General features: G+C 34.6%; 3 protein-coding genes and 1 non-coding gene across 5 annotated transcripts; 1 reads left to right on the top strand and 3 right to left on the bottom strand.

Annotated features, from left to right (window-relative positions):
* Positions 1 to 100: 100 nt before the first annotated feature.
* Positions 101 to 3,493, bottom strand: LOC103842078 (beta-glucosidase 10). Of its 2 annotated transcripts, XM_009118686.3 has the most exons (14): positions 3,196 to 3,493; positions 3,047 to 3,110; positions 2,781 to 2,833; positions 2,603 to 2,678; positions 2,432 to 2,503; positions 2,266 to 2,353; positions 1,918 to 2,173; positions 1,685 to 1,800; positions 1,384 to 1,610; positions 1,274 to 1,299; positions 1,118 to 1,205; positions 942 to 1,032; positions 591 to 811; positions 101 to 490 (listed from the first exon to the last, which is right to left on the bottom strand). In XM_009118686.3, the coding sequence occupies exons 1-14, from the start codon at positions 3,319 to 3,321 to the stop codon at positions 342 to 344; spliced, it is 1,653 nt and encodes a 550-aa protein (XP_009116934.2). In that variant the 5' UTR covers positions 3,322 to 3,493; the 3' UTR covers positions 101 to 341. The 2 variants fall into 2 exon arrangements, with proteins under 2 accessions (XP_009116934.2, XP_009116935.2); XM_009118687.3 differs by lacking the exon at positions 2,781 to 2,833 and having other exon boundaries at positions 3,196 to 3,477.
* An 825-nt stretch (positions 3,494 to 4,318) lies between these two features.
* On the bottom strand, positions 4,319 to 4,389 carry TRNAG-CCC. Its single transcript has one exon. It is a non-coding gene; the product is annotated as a tRNA-Gly (tRNA).
* Positions 4,390 to 7,379: 2,990 nt separating this feature from the next.
* LOC103842077 (desiccation-related protein PCC13-62) lies at positions 7,380 to 9,122 on the top strand. Its single transcript, XM_009118684.3, has 3 exons — positions 7,380 to 7,750; positions 7,867 to 8,092; positions 8,518 to 9,122. Exons 1-3 carry the CDS (start codon positions 7,434 to 7,436, stop codon positions 8,908 to 8,910), a joined length of 936 nt encoding a protein of 311 aa, XP_009116932.1. The 5' UTR covers positions 7,380 to 7,433; the 3' UTR covers positions 8,911 to 9,122.
* A 76-nt stretch (positions 9,123 to 9,198) lies between these two features.
* Positions 9,199 to 12,347, bottom strand: LOC103842076 (xyloglucan 6-xylosyltransferase 1). Its single transcript, XM_009118683.3, has one exon. The coding sequence runs from the start codon at positions 10,700 to 10,702 to the stop codon at positions 9,332 to 9,334; it is 1,371 nt and encodes a 456-aa protein (XP_009116931.1). The 5' UTR covers positions 10,703 to 12,347; the 3' UTR covers positions 9,199 to 9,331.
* Positions 12,348 to 14,095: the final 1,748 nt, after the last annotated feature.

Here is a 14,095-nt window from a genome sequence, read left to right as displayed (position 1 = left end):
TCCTAAATTCTTCGAAATTTGCGTAACAGAAAATACGCTTACGCTTATTTACATGGGGAAAGAAAAATCTTTTAAAATTGTTTACCTCTTGAATTATTAGGTAGACAACACTATACCAGTGACAAAAAAAAAAGGTGGACAACACTAGACAAGCAAACGGTGGACCATTCCCAACAAATACGATAAGAAAAGAGCTCTGACAAAAAGTCAAAACATTTCAATTACTCCCTTCTGGTAACCGATGTGTAATGCTAATATCCAACTACTATTCTCATACCACGTGAAACATTGAGTTTTGGTAACATCCATTTAATCATAGCCATCTAAAAATTGAGCCGATGCTATTTGTTTTCAGGAAGTTTGTGGCTGTGGGTCTCTTTTGGTTGTCTTGAAGTGTTGTTATTTATTTTACTATCTTTTTCCCAATCAATGTGGCCCGTTTTGGTCTGACAAGCTACATTCATATTCAATGCTATTTCAAAATGCAAATCTGATTTAACCATTTCCCATATAATAAAGTATGAACTCAAACCAATAATCAGGAATTAAAACTGAATTATATGTACAAATAGATTAAAACGAAGAGGAACCCGAGATGTTGCTGTGTAACCGAGTAATAGCTTGAGGACCAACATCGACTGTACCATTGAGAAAACCAGTGTACCAAGAAGCAGATAGCTTTGGTGACCTCTTGAGACCAGGATCGCTGAACTTCACATCGTACATCCCATAGCTGTACATGTAGCCACTCAACAGCTCGTACACATCAATCATCGACCATACAAAGTATCCCCTTGTGTCCGATCCATTCCTAATCAGTCGAAGCTAGATCAGAGAGTAAACTGAACTAATTGCCCTTAACATCAGACCCCTCTTACATACAACCAACAAGTTATAATAATATATGAAAGATTAAAAGATTTGAAGGAAGATAATCTTACTTGATGGCGTTGAGCATTGCACCAATGTAAGCTTGAATGTATTCAATTCTTGGGTTGTCTTGTAGCGTCGAACCATGTTTCATTGGTTTACCTGTTTTTAGCGCAATTTGAGTAATTCAAAGAACAAACAACAAGAAGGAAAAAAATATAGAGGTGATAAGACAAAAGAAGTAAACCGTTTTCAAGAATGTAGATTGGAGGATTGTTATAGCTCTGTTTAATATACTCCAAGACTCTTTCAAGACCCCATGGAACAGCATCCCACTTCAAAAAAAAAAAAAATCAAATAAGGAAGACTTCTAGAGTCAAGAAGATAGATCAGCAGGTCTTACCTCAAAGAATGTAGAATTCCCCATGACTTATCCAAAAGAAGAACAAGAAAAGTGATCAGGTCAAAAGAACCAAGACGCCATGTTTCAACTGAGAAGAAAGTAAAGCTTACAGATAGTCACACCGCCCATGTCTGTAAAGAAGTTTTGTCTGCTGGGGAGCAGAGAAGGTGTGGGACTACTGTTTTTCACATAGACTGTCGTGTAGTGGATAATTCCTATAAAGTCAGATGATCCTTTAACTAGCTCTAACTCTTCCTCTGAGAAAATAGGTAACCTGGATCCCAAGATTCTCTTCATTTCATCTGGATAGTCCCCAAATACCAAAGGCTTCAACATCCTGATTGTTTAATCCAAAGTCATTCAGGTTTTGCCCACAAAGCAGTTAAAAGTTAAAGAAACTGTTTTACTCACCAGCCAAAGAGGAAATCTTTAGCTCTCTCAGTTGCAACTTCATCTTCCTTGGAGTTACTATAGGGAGTTAACCCGAATGCATATATGCTAAAGCCTATAGTTCCTCTCTGCTTATTCTGCACCATCATATTATTATGTTTTTTTTTTTTGAAACATCATATTATTATGTTTCATAATTCATAAAAAAAAAAGAGTTACGGTTTTAAGATAGAAGAAATAGATTTTAAAAGCACCTTGTATTTTAGTTTATACAATTTGGACGCAGAGGCATGAGCTAACAACATGTTATGGCCTGCAAGATATGGTTCAGTAGAAGAGTTTCCAGTAGAGCAATTAAAGAGTGAGTTAGGAGAACAGTGTCCTGGTGGTGCAAATCCTTCGCTATAAGAAGAAATGGCGAATATGTTTGCTTCGTTAATTGTAGTCCAAAGCTTCACATCATCACCAAACTCTCTGAAGCATACATCTGCAAAAGCAGTGAAGTCTTCTCTGCAACCACAATATCATTGTTTCAATTTTTCTTGAAACTACACAATAAGACTTTGTTGAATCAGAACCTTTTTAGAAAATTATGTGTTTACATGATTTTACGGTTGATCCATCCTCCGTAATCATCTTCAAAAGTTTGAGGAAGATCATAATGGTAAAGTGTAACGTGTGGTTCGATTCCTATTTGCGAAAACTTTTTTATCAGAAAAAAGCTTAAATTGGCTTTAAGGACCAAGTTAAAGGGGAAAAAACGCTCACCATGAGTTCGTAGTTCTTTGATGAGGTTCTTATAAAACAATAGACCTTTAGGGTTAATGGGTCCTCTTCCATCTGAGATACCAAAAAAAAAACCACAAAATAGGGTTTAAGAATCTCAGAGAATGAAGGTTTTAAACTTGCAAGTCAAGAAACAAGAAGAGGAGGTGTTACTAGGTATAAGCCTTGTCCAAGAGATAGAGAATCTGAATGCTTCTAAACCCATTTCTGCCATTAACTTAACATCTTCCTGTACAAGTCACAATAACATCGAAGTTGAGAAATTCGAGCAAGAGTCATAGGGTAACTTGTTTGACAAGAGCAAGGCAAACAAATAAAAGAGAGACAGAACCTTGTATTTGTGATATCCATCACATGCTATATCTCCATTTCCTAAGTAATTAGCTGCAATTTTTTTTTGTAAAGTCAAGATATATATATAATCAACCTAATAAAACGAACTCTAAGATAGATAAAACCCTAAATAATAACTCAACTTCTAGACTTAAAATGCCAAATAAATGGAAACACACAACAACCTATGAAACACATCAGCTACACAAAAAAAAAAAGATTAATGATGTTCTTAGAATAAAATGTACAATTTAAAAAGCTTACAGGAGTGGGCGAAAGTATCCCAAACGCTAGGAGTCCTTCCATCTTCATCAACAGCTCCTTCCCACTATATTCTCCCCCAACATCTCAACATCACTAAACAAAAGCAACACAACGAAAATGAGATAGAACGTATAAAAGCAGAGTCGAACCTGGTAAGCGGAAGTGGCGGCTCCGAAGAGGAAATCCTCTGGAAAATCGTTTCTGGTGAAGGCATCGATGTAGCCTATTGCCAAAACGATGAGCAGAAAATTGATAAACAGAGAGAAAGCTTGCATCCTTTTTGTTCGTTTGATTGATTGATTTTCCTTCTTTGATCTGAGTGCGTGAGAGAGCGTATAAATAAGTGATGGGTTCAAGTCGTTTTCTTTAATTTGGATCGTTCAAGAACGCACCCAGTGATTGTGTGAGTGGCCCATTTTTTCTATTCCTTCCTCCACTCATTAGAAGCGACAAAAATTAGACGTGAACAAGTACAAGGACGTATCTCTTTTAGTGTTCCACAAAATATCCACAGATTTTGATTCGATTTTTTAGCCATTTCTATCCAATCGAAAAATTGGAATATTTCTAATTTTAGGAAGCAAAACCAAATACTAAGAGGGTGATTGACAAGTGTTGTGAATACTTTCCCATAGCTCATTTTCTTTTTTACATCCATATTTACGGATCATGTTTTAAAAAATAATTTTAAATTACAGTCCTAAAGTTAAAACATGAAACAAATAGACTTTGAAAATCAATTTTGTATAGCTTTATATTTAGTGCTTTGACAAAAATCTACAACAGTAAAATCTATAACTAATTTACAGCATATATTATACACCGCAAAAATATTTACGGTCTCTTCGAACCATCACATAATATGCATTATCTACAAAAAAAAAAGTAAATTATAAATACTAATATTTTTAAGAACATATATTCAATCTAATCTGTTATATGCATATATATTATATTTTATTTTACTTACTAGAATTTTAAAAAGTAAATTTTAGAGACTAAATTATGATACCTAAAAGAAAAATATGGATATTCGATTAGTACCCACTGTTATCTCTTTTAGTGAAAAGTGTGTTTCATGTGATGTGACTGGGCAACGTACAACTATTAAAAAAAGCATTTCAGCCTAAACAATATCTTTCCACCAGCAATTTGTTCGCTACATCTACCATTCTCAAACAAAGACAACACATGATTACACATCTTCGATAGAACATCAAATTCTATTTCTCCTCCTTCTAAACGAATAAAAAGTGTTCGAATTAAAAAAAATGCGCATCCAGGGAATCGAACCCTGGTCAGTACCGTGGGAGGGTACTATGATACCACTACACCAGATGCGCCTTTTGTATTAAATCCTTCAAAACATTTATTTCGATTGTTAAACAATTTAAAATAATAACAAGTGCACATCCAGGGACCCAACTCTTGTCAATAGTGACTAAATTATAATGATACCTCTACAAAGTAGTGTTCACATAAAAGACCCAAACGCAAAATAGTAAAAGGTGGGCCTTCACGGACTAAGCCAATGAGCCTCTTTAACAAAAAAGTTGAGAACTGCGCCTTCACTGACTAATTTAGGCCTATGGTAACTTTGGTAAGTAAAGCAAAGCTCACAAGTGAAGTGGAACTTCTGTTTCAACTTCTTTTTAATATAGCCATGCAACTACAACGCTTATAATTACGTACGTGCGAATACATTAATTACTGTTGCATAGTTGATACTTGCGAGGAAAATATACGCGTAAATACACATGTTTACCAGAAAAACATTTATACTGTCTTTCTGGATAATTCTTATATATTGTATTTATCGATATTTTGATTTCATTCGACACTACGTAAATGAACATGATGATAACCAAGGATAACAGGTACGTGCAGAGCCGGCCCTGGCATGAAGCAGATGAACCGGCCGCATATAACTAATTAAATAACCGGCCGAAATTTTTCCAAAAGTCTCAATGGTCTAGTGGTCAGTTTATCAATATAGGTACCAGTGAGGCTGGGTTCGAAATCCATTTTTTTTTAATTTTTTTCAGTCATTTTCTGTTTTGAGCTTGTGGCCTTAAAAATATCAGCACCGGTTCTGGGTACGTGAATCATACACATAATCGTTTACCATCGATAATAGTATACTAGTTTAATATTTGCATCTTGTTCATGATGATCATTGTATATATATATAAATTATTTTATGTACTGATTATTTATTTTATTTTATTTTACATATTATAAAATAATAAATTATAAATCTATATTAAATTTTTGAAAACCCACTAACTATTACGTATACAATTAAATTGGCAGAAACACATAAATTAAAACACACTTTTACTTATTTACAATCATTTTATGATAAATAAATTTAAACAATCATTTTATGATAAATAAATTTAAACAATCATTTTTATCTATTTTATATGATATATAATTGAATTTATATGATATTGACATAGGTATATAATAAATTTTAATATAACTATTTATTAAATGATGCTACAATCATTTTTATATTTTTATAGTAAAAAAATTAAATCATTGATAAACAAAATTTTAATGTTGAACTTTCAATAGTTTAAAATTTGTAATCGTTCTTGAAAATTTACCGCAAGTTTTGAAATTAAAATATCAAGTTCTCAATTCTTGTTCAATGAAAATTTTGAAATTAAAATATTTTTATATTTTTATATGGTATATAATTTAACATATATATTTATATATTATTCTGAATATCTATTAAATGAGATTTGTTTTACTCATATGGTTTTATGAACATTTTTATGTTTTGTTAAAAAATTTATACCATTGACCATGAATTTTTTAATGAGAGACTTTTAACAGTTTTGTTAATTCATAATCACTTTTAAAATTTTTAAATATCATATACGTTAAAATTTAAAATTTTATTATATGGTTGTTGTGATTGTTTAATTTATTTTAATATAAATTAAACAAAATAATAAAATACACAAATTGTTATTAAATCTTTATTATTAAAATTATTAATTGTCGTATATATATTTTAGTTATATGAGGTAATTATGTAGTGACGACAAAAAAATAAAAAGGTAATTATGTAGCTTTTATTTAAAAAAATTGAAAGTATTAACTATACATTATTAATAAATTTTATGGTTAATTAGCTTAATGAGAAGTGTTATATAGGTTTAGAAAACATATTTTATATTGACTTTGAGAAGTACTCTAGTAATAAAAAATTGTCATGCTGAAATGTGTAAAATGTTGTTATCCTTATATAAGAGATATCTTAACAAGAGAACAAGTTATCTATATAAAAGTTGTACTTTCATGTCCTGTTAATCACCTACCTGGCTACGTAAACCAAATAGTTTCCGTCTGAAATTATATACGTATACATGATACATATACATATATGTAACGGTTTGAGTTAGGTAGAGACGTAGATTGGTTGGTACAAAATGACCACAGTTTTCAAATTTATTTTCTCGACCCCTTGCTATAATTTCCTTTGCCAAAAAGTTTTATCTAGTGCAAATATCTCACCTCACGGATTTATCGATATCTCGTTTGGTCACAATATATCTTTTTTTGTTTGTCAAAGCACAATATATATCATCACTTTACCCACGTCTGTTTCTTCTCTTGGCCCTATCTTCCAAACTACCAACTAATATCGGTTAAGATAAGACAATAAGCTTTAAATTCCAAGTTATTTTCAAGCTGAAAAAAATAATTTCATTTTTCTGTCACAAACATCGTTTTTTAGGGTAAATAAGAAATCTCAGTTCACAAACCAACCCCACCCGAAATAATCGTCAATAATAAAGAAATATTCCGTCGGTTTCTAAAAGATAAGTGTTTTTTTGCAAAAGGTATGTTTTTAAGTTTTAAATACATTTTTTAATAGTTTATAATAGTAAATTGTAAATTTCAAATAATAACCTCAGAATCTATTATGTTTTCTTAATATATGTAAAACACACATAATTATATATACATCATCATTCGATCCGCAAAGGCCAATGGTCGAATTTTTTTATAACTTAACTTGTGGTCGTAATCAAACTAATAGACTAATTCACACGGAGCACGATAAATCTTGTTATCTTACGTAATGACGAACATCAAAGTAGCTAGAGGTATAGAAAACTTGTCAATATTCCGTTTATACCAAAATAAGGTATTTACGTAGTGTTAATTTATATTAACATATAGTAGTATTTTATTTACGTGTAGGGTCCTCATTTCTCAACAATACAATTCTAACCACATTTCATTATTTAAAAAAAAACGGTACTATAATCTAAAAAATAAAATCACAACCCTGTATAAAGCTTAAGCTCTTGGGTACATTCATGATTTCAACACATTCATTATCAAAGAGGCAAAAGCAAAAAATATGTTTAAACTCAGTCTCGTTCTCGTATTTCTTACTGCATTTTCAGGAATAGATGCAAATCCGGTTAAATACCATAATCCTAGCTGCTCAGGGAATATGTCAGCGACAGATGTAGACCTAGTTCATTTAGCAATGAACGTGGAGTTCATCGAAGCCGAATTCTTCCTGAAAGCGTCTACCGGAAAAGGACTCGATTCGTTTAATGCAACACTTGCTAAAGGCGGACCACCCCCGATTGGAGCCAAGAAGGCCAATCTTGATCCTATAACTAATCGAATCATCGAGGAGTTTGGTTATCAGGAAGTTGGCCATCTTAGGTGAATGATCAATCTTGTAGTTCATCTTTACAGTTAATGGTTATGCACATATCATGATAAAAAGTAATAGATGTAAGATAAAGTAAAACTAATAGAGCATGAGCTTGTATTTGAAGGGCGATTGCGGATATGACGGGAGGGATTCCGCGTCCGCTGTTGAATCTAACGAGAGAGAACTTTGCCATGTTTATGGACAGAGCGGTTGGGCGTAGATCAAACCCGCGGTTCGATCCTTATGCGAATTCACTCAACTATCTTTTAGCATCATACTACATCCCTTATGTTGGCCTCACTGGTTATGTCGGAGCCATCCCTTACCTTGTCTACTTCAACATCAAACGGGTAACCAATTATGTAGCAAATTAAACAAGAAGACATCGATCACTTCTTTACGGATTTTACAAAAGAAATATATTTCTAGAGTATAATTGCATATTATTATTTTATTTTATTTTTTTGTCACAGAGTATAATTGCATATTAATTACAGATTAGTAAACCTAAACAGGTAGGCATACTAATTTTTGTTTCAAAACATATTCACGAAATATATTTCAAAATCACATGCGACTGATTAATGAATTCACGCTATTGGATACACTCGGGGTATAAATGAGTACTTAAAGTGGCTAATAACTACATATGTTTAAGTTATAACGAATTACCACATTCAAGTTATACTATATGGTATATCACAGTGAACTAGTGATACGTATGATCGAGTTAATATTTTGTAACTAATGAAAACTAAGACACTAACATAATCAGCTTGTGGCGGGTCTTTTGGGGGTGGAATCGGGTCAAGACGGAGTAATAAGGACGCTCCTTTACGAGAGACAGTACGAGAAGGTGGAGGAATACGGAGGAGTCACGGTGGCTGAGCTAACCAACGAGATATCTAACCTCCGTAATGAACTCGGTATGTGCGGGATCAAAGACGAAGGCTTGTGCGTGCCACTGTGGCTAGGTGCGGAAAATCGCACCACTAGCAACATCCTCTCCGCCGATCCATACTCTCTCTCTTATGACCGAACACCACAAGAAATCCTCAGGGTCATGTACGGCACCGGCAATGAGCGCCGGCCCGGTGGGTTTTGGCCGTGTGGTGCCAACGGGAGGATCGCCAGGATGTTTCTTGATGAGAGGTATCATGGTAATTAGTATTACGATGCATGTTCAGATGGCAAAAATTAAAAATTTCTATTGATATACTACTAGAAATAAAAATAATTGTTAAGACTGTATTATCATTCTTAACAATATTATAATTCTGTGTTTAACAAAATAAAGAAACACCTGGTTCTTATAATGTAACAGAGCGAAGAAGAGTTGGTAATGTACTACTATATATATGCCTAAGCTTGAGATTCACACATGTCATGTAGTTGATTATGAAACTATACGTCTACAATGAATTGGTGAGGGCAACTCATTAAATACTCCACCATACACGTTCTCCGCCATCAACGGGAGATCAAGATTATAGTATATCTTAATTAAGGAAACTACCAACAAGTTAAATAAAGAAATGAAATGAAACATAACGTGTCCCTAAAGTAACAAAAAAAAAGAATACTCTTCCTCACGTCGTGAGCTTCACCGCTTTAAACGACGGATGAAGCAACCCAAACTCGTCCTTGGCATCAAGCGGCCTATCCGTCTGATTGCGCGTTGGTTTCACGCGCCGGCTCCCTAGCGACTTATGAGTGAACCCATACATCTGAAGGATCTGATTGTCCCCAAAATTAAACGCTCTATCCATCTGACGTAGACACCTTTCCACCGGATAATCACCAAATTTCCCGCACGGTTTACACCCGACGAAATGCGTGACAAGTGGCCACCGATGGTCTCCAAAACCCGGTTTATGACTCTCAATCATCTCCTCGTACCGGTCCACCAAAATCCCCCAATAACCGTGCAAGTAATAACCACTCTCCAGATACACTTTCCCTCCCCATTTCTCCCTCTCCGTAGCTAAAAGATAAACCATCGCCGACTGATCGTCAGCCTCGAAAGCGGGTCGGTCTTTGAGCTCCCGGGTCAAGACTTTACCCGCTTCTTCTCGGACTTTCCCTTTCGGGCCCATTGGAGCCCAAGCGTCGAGTAAATCAAGGGCCCATTGCGAGTTCCTAAGCAAGAAACTTCCCGTATTAAGCCCAATCCAATTCTTCTGTTCATAAACCATCTCGTTCCAACCGTGCATCACGAGATTATAATCCTCGTACCTCTCCCACGGAAGCTCGAACACCATGTCCGTAAACATCGCATCACTGTCCATCCACCATAGAAACTCGATCTCAGGATGCGACAGCAACAGTTTCCGAATCAACGGAAGCTTAGCCCAGAACCCAGCCATCTCAGCGTCGAGCAACGCCATGTTGTAGAAGATCTCGATTCCGTGGATCCGACAGTAATCGATCTTGTTCTTGATCGATTTCAAGAGGTAATGGTCTCCCACAGGATTCTCGCACGGCTTGGGAGCTGAGCCCGTGACGAGAAGAACCCTAGGCTTGTTCGGCGCCACGAAGTTTGGGAAACTCGGGTTTTGTTTGAGCCAGTCACGCCTCTGCTCATCCCAGTCGGAGATCTTCGGACCGAGAGAGTACGGTTTATTCCGGTTTTCTTCGGATTTCTCTTCATCTCCTTCGTCGACGAATATCTTGTTGAAATCGAACGTCTCGTAGTTGTTGCCGTTTCCGTCTCCCGTGGACGACGTCGTTTCGGATGAGATTTCGACGAGAACGCGGTGAGGCTCGGCGCGTTTGCGAGAGTAGAAGAAATGCTCGCGGATCTCCTCGATGTCTTGCTCCGGCGTACCGAACTTACCGGCTCCGATTGTGCCGCGTAGGACGACGACGGTGAGGACGAGGCAGAGGAGCGTCACTTTTCCTTGACGCCAGACTCTCTGTAATTTCCGACAGCGATGCGTTCCTAAGCACTTTTCTATCATCTTCTACTTCTTCTGGTTCCGACACAAGGATTTTGTCCGGATTCAGACACGATACGAAATCTAAGGAGAGAATCAATGGAACTAAAGACAAATCTACCGAGATTTATGGTGTTTGTAATTTGTAATGACGTCAGTAAAAAAAGTTTTGACGCGTTTTGGAATTCTAGCTCGTAAAGGGAAGGATCAACGAAGAGATTTAAAAAGTTCCAAAAGAAGAAAAATGCTTAGATTCGAATTAAAATTAAGTAAATAATTCTAAAAGTTATATTTGTCAAGTCAGACAGAACGTGCCTGCCTGTCTGGACGCGTAAACTTAGTGCGGATCAGCTAGTCTATTAGATTTAGTGGCAAGACTCCTGAGGGTACTTTCATAGTTTGATCCTAGTTGGGCCCTAAAAAGTTTGCCTAAGACTTAGGTAGGCCCTAGTAATCTAAAGCCCATTAATTCCCGATATACCTAATTAGGCCCTAGTCATCTAACAAATTCTTATAGTTTTGAGCTTAAAAGTATAAACTTTATTATTTTTATGGTGTACCTGCACCCATTGTCCAATGTCCACAGTGTGCCTTCACCCCTGATCAAAGCTTCACGCCGACGCAGCATACACAATTGTGTACGTAGGTGAAGCTCCTTATGAAGATACACAAGGGGACAGCCGCACCAGGTCCATAAACGATCAGCCACACGTATGGTAGTGGCATGAAGTGTCAAGTGGTCCTAGGGACCTAGTCACAGGAAGTCTCCTCGTGATCGAGCCCTACCTTGGCACCATCGACGCTCTTGCAGTCGCTTGGCTTCCAGGAACCGAAGGACAAGGAGTTGCTGATGTCTTGTTTGGCGATCATCCCTTCGACGGCACCTTGCCTCGCACGTGGATGAAGAGTGTGGCTCAGAACGTGGCGACAACAAATATGACCCTCTCTTCCCATTCGGATACGGAATCAAAACCTAAATCAAGAACCAAATTCATATATCATGTATGTAAATTAAGTGAAAATGTTTTTAAGTGTGACGCTTTTTGAAGGAATATTTGATCATTGTTTTATATTTTCCGAGTTTATGTTACGTACAACAACTTGTTCACGGCATCTCAACCAAAACAAACGTGTTCAAGACTTATGATCGAGGTTGCCTGTCCATAATGGCTTCAGCCCCCACTGCCTGTATTTTCTGAGTTATTGTTAAGAGAGTAACACAAATCTCATTAATTTTCAGGGCTAAAAACACAAGTCATTAATGTTTTAGTTTTTTTTTATAGTGAAATTTAGAGAAGACAAGAGACCCGTGACGGAAAAACGGTCCTACCCACCACCATGCAGTGTCGGGTATTGTCAACTGTGATGTTGATAATTACGCAAAAAAGTATTTTAATTTTTATTTGCTAAACATTTGAAAAATCGCCTAAATGTTGGGTCGGTGAAATGGATGTTTTGTTCTACTAAAGTTTATTTATATTTTGGGGTAATCTTCGTGGCCGGATCGGAGTAGTGTCGCATGAAACATTAGTCTAGTCCCCAAATTTTTTTTTAAAAAATATATAGTGATATGTTCTTAAATTATAAAAAATATTATTTTTTAAGAAAATGTTTATAACTCCAAAATACCAGATCTTGATTGGTAAGAGAGAAACAATTTCCGTATACAGTGAAACTTACCAATTTTTTTTTTAACTTACCGGTTATTTTACATATTCTAATATAATTTTTTTAACGTCCGATTAATCCCCCTATACATTAAAAGAGAAGTCACTTTAGTGATTTCTGCTGAGGTGACACTCATATAGAGCTTTTCAGGAAAAACGTTATAATTCTATTGGCTGGTTTTTTTGAATTTTTCTTTTTTATTTATTTTAATCAATTGCTTATGTAGACAAGCCCAAAACTATTGTCGATTTTGATAAGCCCATATATAGCTAGAGGATAATAATTATCGATTTAGTTTAGCCTTAGATACCCGTTCGGGTTCGGGTCGGGTATTTCGGATTTTCGTGTATTTCGGTATAGAGGTGTAGAATCCGTTCGAGTATTTCTGTACTTCGGGTCGAGTTCGGGTATTTTTAGTTCGGATTCGGTTATTTTGGATCTGGTTCGGATATTTAGATTTAAAAAAAAATATTAAAATTTTCATTTCTCAAGTTTCTTATATTTAAAAATATAACTTTCAGTTAACTAATTTTTTATTTTTAATAGATTGAATAGTTAATAGATTTGGACATAACATTTTAAAACTAAAAAGGCATTAATTTAGTTTTTTAAAAAAAAAAATTTGGATGTAACTTTTTGTTAATTTTTTAAATAAAAAACTTGACATGCATTTTAAGTGAGTAGCAAATCATTTTTTCGTAATTGTATGTATATCATATGAACTTAAAGTATGTGTAGTATCAATATAAATATTTTATATAAAATGAGAGATGTAAAGTGTGTGATATATAAGGTTAATTATACATATGTTCGGTTATCTTCGGATATCCATTCGGGTTTGGGTATTATCCGTTCGGGTTCGGGTATCCAATATCTCCTTATTCAATACCTGTTCGGGTATTTTACTACTTCGGTTTGGATTTCAGTTCAGGTTTTTCGGATCGGGTTCGGATGCCACTTCGGATATCGGGTAAAGTGCCCACCCCTACTAATTAGGTTGTTTGTGGTGAGACTTTATATTGAATATTTGTTTATTGTTAAATATTTTTTAGAATTTCTTTTTGATTTATTTTTTCCATCTACTAAAAAGGAAAGCCCTCTAAATACTTACCTTATTTTATAATTTCGATATATTATTTAATTCATCGATCCCACTATAATAAGAAAGTACCACTGAATACTAATTGCAAGGAAAAACATAATTTAATGACCAATTAACATCACTTTCCAAATGACTTACATATTATTATTAATAACTATTTATGGTAACTAATTGTCGAAAGTATGGTATATAAATCCATTTTATTAATTCAAATAAATATTTTGGATTCCAAATGACTTACATAATATTATTAATAACTATTTATGGTAACTAATTGTCGAAAGTATGGTATATAAAATCATTTTATCAATTCAAGTAAATATTTTGGTTTATTATTTTATGTAGTATATAGATATATTAGAATATAAAGTCATTTTATCAAATCAAATAATTTATTTTAATTCATCGATCCCCTATAAAAGGAAAGTAACATTGAATACTGATTGAAAAGGAAAAAATAAGTTAATCCCTCTATTAACATTACTTGCGCAACAATATTAGTTAATACATGTAATAATTAGTTTCCTTATTACAAATGGAAAGAATTCTCTTGATTTTGTTGATTGATTTTTTAGAATTTCTTTTTCGATTTATTTTAATCATCGACACTACTAAAAATGAAATCACTTTAATACTTAACTTTTGTG

This window comes from Brassica rapa, chromosome A09, assembly GCF_000309985.2.
Source record: "Brassica rapa cultivar Chiifu-401-42 chromosome A09, CAAS_Brap_v3.01, whole genome shotgun sequence".
NCBI classification, from domain to species: Eukaryota; Viridiplantae; Streptophyta; class Magnoliopsida; order Brassicales; family Brassicaceae; genus Brassica; species Brassica rapa.
The sequence above is the reverse complement of the archived record's forward strand: the minus strand, read 5'-3'. Positions and strand labels throughout refer to the sequence as shown.

Excerpts from the sequence above, each read along its gene's own strand:
- LOC103842076 (XM_009118683.3), bottom strand. The coding sequence starts at position 10,702 with ATGATAGAAAAGTGCTTAGGAACGCATCGCTGTCGGAAATTACAGAGA.
- LOC103842077 (XM_009118684.3), top strand. The coding sequence starts at position 7,434 with ATGTTTAAACTCAGTCTCGTTCTCGTATTTCTTACTGCATTTTCAGGA. Across the intron at positions 7,751-7,866 it reads CAGGAAGTTGGCCATCTTAG|GGCGATTGCGGATATGACGG; the intron begins GTGAATGATCAA and ends TTGTATTTGAAG. Across the intron at positions 8,093-8,517 it reads TCTACTTCAACATCAAACGG|CTTGTGGCGGGTCTTTTGGG; the intron begins GTAACCAATTAT and ends TAACATAATCAG.
- LOC103842078 (XM_009118686.3), bottom strand. The coding sequence starts at position 3,321 with ATGCAAGCTTTCTCTCTGTTTATCAATTTTCTGCTCATCGTTTTGGCA. Across the intron at positions 1,300-1,383 it reads CATGGGCGGTGTGACTATCT|TCATGGGGAATTCTACATTC; the intron begins GTAAGCTTTACT and ends CTTTTGGATAAG. Across the intron at positions 1,033-1,117 it reads AATCTACATTCTTGAAAACG|GTAAACCAATGAAACATGGT; the intron begins GTTTACTTCTTT and ends CGCTAAAAACAG.